The sequence below is a fragment of the Heptranchias perlo genome, chromosome 18, assembly GCF_035084215.1.
Source record: "Heptranchias perlo isolate sHepPer1 chromosome 18, sHepPer1.hap1, whole genome shotgun sequence".
Lineage (NCBI taxonomy): Eukaryota > Metazoa > Chordata > Chondrichthyes > Hexanchiformes > Hexanchidae > Heptranchias > Heptranchias perlo.
Window position 1 is genome coordinate 14626791 of NC_090342.1, and position 6000 is coordinate 14632790.

Sequence of the window (6000 nt, forward strand, 5' to 3'; positions counted from 1 at the left end):
GCAGAACCTCAAAACTGATCTCTAGTGTCAAAGGACTGATTTATGAGGAAACGTCAGATGAACTTGGACTCCAGCCTTGAAAGGAGTGAAATGAGAGGGGACCTTAGAGATATACAAAATAATTTGTTAATCCTGAGCACTATTTGAAATTAAACTATGACTGCAGGACAAGTGGGCATCAGTACAAATTGTAAAGAAGTAGTTCCTGATATTAGTGCTGAACTTGACTTTTACCAAAGAGTGATATCTGGGAAATGGGGATTGGGATGGGGCAGATTTGGAGGGGTGGGCAGAAGTCCTACCCCACCATAACTCTGTCCCAAAGAGGAGAACCCTGTCCCATGTTTTCAGGAGTAAAAGAACCCACACCAGTTTAATTTGCATAACCCTCAAGAGCCCAAACATGTTATAATTTCTACAATACTGGTTTCTAAAAAGACAAACACAATACCACAAACTGTACCGAGTTGGAACTTCTATATTGTAATAAATACTCTCTTCCAATTATTCAGCTGACAAATATAACCCTGTAGGTTTTTCTTTTATTACTGGCATTTCAAGAAATGCTTCAAAACTACACACAGTAAAATACCTTTCCCTCCAATTTTTAAACTTTGCCCTGTAAACAGATAACCATTTGAGCTGGTTTATAGTTACAAAAACAACAACTTGTATTTCTATAGTGCCTTTAACATGGTAAAACATCCCATGGCGCTTCACAGGAGTGTTAGCAAACAAAATTTGAAACAGAGCCACATAAGGAAATATTGGGACATGTGACCAAAAGTTTGGTCAAAGAGATAGGTTTTAAAGAGTGTCTTAAAGGAGGAGAGAAAGGTTGGGAGGCAGAGATGTTTAGGGCGGGAACTCTGGAGCTTAGGGCCTAGGCAGCTGAAGGCACGGGCCCCATTGGTGGACCGATTAAAATTGGGTATGAAGTCATGTCTGACAAATTTGCTTGAGTTCTTTGAGGACATAACGTACAGGGTGGATAAAGGGGAACCAGTGGACAGTGTATTTAGACTTCCAGAAGGCATTCGACAAGGTGCCACATAAAAGATTATTGCTCAAGATAAAGAATCACTGGATTGGGGGTAATATTCTGGCATGGGTGGAGGATTGGTTATCTAACAGGAAGCAGAGAGTTGGGATAAATGGTTCATTCTCGGACTGGCAACCAGTAGCCAGTGGTGTTCCGCAGGGGTCGGTGCTGGGTCCCCAGCTCTTTACAATCTATATTAACGATTTGGAGGAGGGGACCGAGTGTAACATATCAAAGTTTGCAGATGATACAAAGATGGGAGGGAAAGTGGAGAGTGAGGAGGACATAAAAAACCTACAAGGGGATATAGACAGGCTGGGTGAGTGGGCGGAGATTTGGCAGATGCAATACAATATTGGAAAATGTGAGGTTATGCACTTTGGCAGGAAAAATCAGAGAGCAAGTTATTATCTTAATGGCGAGAAACTGGAAAGTACTGCAGTACAAAGGGATCTGGGGGTCCTAGTGCAAGAAAATCAAAAAGTTAGTATGCAGGTGCAGCAGGTGATCAAGAAGGACAACGAAATGTTGGCTTTTATTGCTAGGGGGATAGAATATAAAAACAGGGAGGTATTGCTGCAGTTATATAAGGTATTGGTGAGACCGCACCTGGAATACTGCATACAGTTTTGGTGTCCATACTTAAGAAATGACATACTTGTTCTCGAGGCAGTACAAAGAAGGTTCACTCGGCTAATCCCGGGGATGAGGGGGTGGACATATGAGGAGAGGTTGAGTAGATTGGGACTCTACTCATTGGAGTTCAGAAAAATTAGAGGCGATCTTATTGAAACATATAAGATTGTGAAGGGGCTTGATCGGGTGGATGCGGTAAGGATGTTCCCAAGGATGGGTGAAAACTAGAACTAGGGGGCATAATCTTAGAATAAGGGGCTGCTCTTTCAAAACTGAGATGAGGAGAAACTTCTTCACTAAGAGGGTAGTAGGTCTGTGGAATTTGCTGCCCCAGGAAGCTGTGGAAGCTACATCATTAAATAAATTTAAAACAGAAATAGACAGTTTCCTAGAAGTAAAGGGAATTAGGGGTTATGGGGAGCGGGCAGGAAATTGGACATGAAGCTGAGTTTGGATCGGTCAAGGCCCTGTGGGTGGCGGAGCGGGCCCAGGGGCTGAGTGGCCGGGTCCTGCTCCTACTTCTTGTGTTCTTTAGATTTGAGCTTAGGATCAGATCAGCCATGATCTTATTGAATGGCGGAGCAGGCTCAAGGGGCCGATTGGCCTACTCCTGCTCCTATTTCTTATGTTCTTATGTATGTGCAAGAGGCCAGAATTGGAGGAGCACAGAGAGTTACAGCCAGTAACTCATCGCCTCTTCCAGGTGTGCGTATACCAAGACATGAAAAGAAGCTATGACCGTAGAAGCACTAAGACTGTTATTTTCCCGCAATAGCTACAAGACAAAATGTCTACACATTGCTTGTTGACATTAAACTAATATATACATGCACTGGCCTACTCAGAAACTTGAAGGAATAAACAGAAAACTTCTGAAGAAGTTGGACTGTTTTTTAAGCCATCACAGCAAACCAGCAAACTGTTGAGAGCTGAACTTTCTGTATACTTGCTATATTGCTCTCTGGTAGCTTTACAACTTCTTCAGACTTTCCTTTTAATAATAAATGTCAGCATGGATTAAGAATCCACTCTGATAAATTAAACCAATATCACATGATTCTGGTAAAAGAAGTACAGTGCCTCTTCTCACAGCAATGAAATAAGTGTGGTAAAATTTTGTTAGAATGCAAACATTTACATAGCAAATGAATTGCCAAATTCAACTAACATTTTCAGACAACTCTGGACTTTTCCTTTTTACTGTGCCTTTTTGTATTCACAGGTTAAAAAAAAATCCTACCAGAAATATTCTACCAGCAACCTGAAGTGAACCCACTGAACAACCCAGGAATTCAGTAATTTATTTGAAGTTTGAACAAGACTTAGGCCTGTAAATTGACCCGAAAGAAACTCTTTAATCTTCTTTCAGATGATCAAACTGCCCTTTTGAAAGGCTGAAGCAAAAATCCGCAGGAGGATAAGCTAAGCATATTTGTAAAAGGAAATCTGTCGGGTCCTACTGTTAGTTTGGTTAATAGCATAAAATGGTTTCCATAGCAACTGTACAGCGTTCAAGGTGATTTGGTTGTGACTTACCAAACATCTGTTGATGGAAGAGGAATTTTCCTGCGACAAGGCCAGTAGCAATAGCTAGCAACCACAGTAGCACTTTTAGGAAGCTCCATCCTCCTCCAGGATACTTATTTACTACAAAGGAGAAGCAGTTTCCAACGACAATTACCTTGGCTGGAGTCTGACTGTGAGAAATAGGATCTTCAGCAAAAATGAGGAAATTGAAGAAAGTCACCAAGTAGGCCACAATCAGCCGACTCCATGGATGTTGAAAATAATAACGAAATGCTTTAACCATCTTCATACATATGGGCAGTCCCTTCAACCTGCAGTCTGCATGAAAGAGAGATTAAATCAATAAATTGAATATGTAAATACAATGATTTGATGTTTACATGCTGCGCTGCTCAGCAAAGTTGCATCACCATGCAGAGTTAAGTTTCATAATGAACTGTAACCTTAAGTGCCCATGAGAGGGAAATTCCACATCTTAGTTGCTTTTCCTTATAGTTTTACTCTGGTTTAGCAATCGTCTCAGAGGTGACTGAAGAGAAACAATAGCTTTCAAAACATTGTGTGTTCTATGGCAATTGATGTGCAAAGTACAGCTGGAGAAAGCAGCACTGCCTTAAAAGCCTCGTTTGTTTCCTACAAAACATTCAGGAACAGAAAGACAACTGTTACAGGCTGCGAGAGTAACCAATTGCTGTGATTTACTGCGCAAGACTTCCCTTGGGTGGGAAATTCCAATCATTTCCGTCTCACTGAAGGGCTGGGCCAGCTGATCGCCTGCATCCTACATGGTTTAAATAACAGGCAGCACAACAATGCTTCTTTTTAATCAGAAAGTTGTGATTAATCTAAATGGCATTCACCATCTAAACAATCCACTCAGCAGAATGTGATCGCTAAAATATCTGCCTCAGCAAATGGCTTGGCATTTACAGTAAACGGTACTTTTGTGTTTAAATCTCGCACCTACAATGAGGAAGAATATGTGCCATGTAAAATTATTCTAATACGGACCTTGCAGTCTACTCTTTCCTAAAGTTACTGCCTGTCCTTCCCAAAAGTAAGTTTCTAGCATGCTAGTGGCCTACCCATACTGTTATACACTGTTAATGGATTTCTCCCTCACTATGGGTTGTTAATCCATCAACAATAACTAGCGCTTGATTCTAGCCCAAGTGGTTATAAAATAGCAACTTTAATTGATTGACTTACAACAGAGTTGCACTACAGCTGACTTCAACATTACATTCAACAATATTATGATTATAATGCAACTGTCAACAGATTACATTAAGTAACAAGCAATCAAAACAATCTGATGGACTTCCAACCGTACCCTCTTGAGAGCTCTAACTTTTGGGAGGGAGCATGCCCTATCTTTTTGCTATTCAGCTGCGTTGTTCTGTACGTAAGCACCGCTGGTCTTATCTCATGGTCATAAGTCCTCCCATTGTGCTAACGCCACGTTAGCAACTCAAGATAAGCTGTTTTACGTAATGTAGCCAATGACCTCAACCTCCATCTCTGCTTACAAGCTGTTATGTTCCTCTGAGGAATGTGTCCTTCTTGTCTGAGTACAGCCCCCTGTATTCGGCCTTGCACAACCCTACCAATGTCGGTTTCGTAGCAACCATACATATCTTTTTTTTTGGTGTAAACTACCTTCTGACATTAATATTATCTATTCTATGGTCTCCCTGATGTTCTGCTGTGTGAGCTATCCTTGTTCTCACAGAGATGCTGAACTTTTGCCCTCCCATTTTCTATGCTTTTTTAAACCATATTCTTACATACACTCAGATTAAAACCATCAAATTCTAAAACAAAAAGCATGGCCTGTAACATGTGACCTGAGGCAGAAGTGTCCCAAGTCCTTTATCATTGGGAGGCTGTCATAAGCAAAACCAGGCACTGCCTCACCAGATGGAGTCTCGGAAACCATATCTATCTGAACAGTACAATCAGAAAGCAGCTGAGCAAGTTTTACCAGTAATAATTACAAAGGCAAAGCCTGTGCAACTGTGCGTTAAACCCACAAATGGAATGCAAACTTTTAAACCACAGTTTCAAAGTTAAAATGAGACAGCAATTTTCAAGTAGTAACAAGTTAAACAGTGTTACCAGCAGAAGCCATTCCGGTCTCAAGCTATTCCAAAAAGAGTTGCTAACTCTCAACACCACTACGCACAATTCTAAAAATAAATAGGAGTTGTTACCTGATATATATTTGTGTAGTGTAAATATAGATGCTGTCCTGCACTTCCGGTGAACTCATAAACACAGCAGATTAAATACATGTGAAATGCCTTATTTAAAGTTCTCATTTTACTGAATAAATCCAGAGTTTCAAAAATAGCATTTTCAGAAAACTATTAAATTTGTGATTTAAAAATTGGGATCTGCCTACAATTCCTCCCTACGCAGTAAAATGAAACTTATATCACCTTATCACCTTACGCCAGCTGTACTTCTATCCATGCAGTTATATTTATACCAGATATACGGACTCTAAATTCAAGGTTTACACTCAGTGTCTTACACTTTCCACAAGTGGCTTTGGAGCTTTCTTTTAAATGAATTGCATTCATGTCACATGAAAACACACATGGCTACCATGTGACAGCCATGGCTCAGTAGTAGCACTCTCGTCTCTGAGCCAGAAGATTGTGGATTCAACATACGAACATATGAATTAAGAGCAGGAGTAGGCCATTCGGCCCCTCGACCCTGCTCTGCCGTTTGATAAGATCATGGCTGATCTGACTGCGACCTCAATCCTACTTTCCCGTCTACCAACT

The 6000-nt window shown here is 40.8% G+C and overlaps 1 protein-coding gene across 3 annotated transcripts in view; it reads right to left on the bottom strand.

Moving 5' to 3' along the window:
• The window catches only part of tmem117 (transmembrane protein 117), a 233891-nt gene extending 228377 nt beyond the window's left edge, over positions 1-5514 (bottom strand). The window contains exons 1-2 of one of the 3 annotated variants that reach the window (XM_068000042.1): positions 5419-5514; positions 3215-3523 (exon numbers count right to left, since the gene is read on the bottom strand). In XM_068000042.1, the coding sequence (XP_067856143.1) occupies positions 3215-3494 (280 nt within the window). In that variant the 5' untranslated portion in view covers positions 3495-3523; positions 5419-5514. Of the gene's footprint in view, positions 1-3214; positions 3524-3648; positions 3849-5323; positions 5385-5418 lie in introns of those variants that run through there. The other 2 variants (XM_068000040.1, XM_068000041.1) reach the window with 2 other exon arrangements.
• Between the last annotated feature and the right edge of the window lie 486 nt (positions 5515-6000).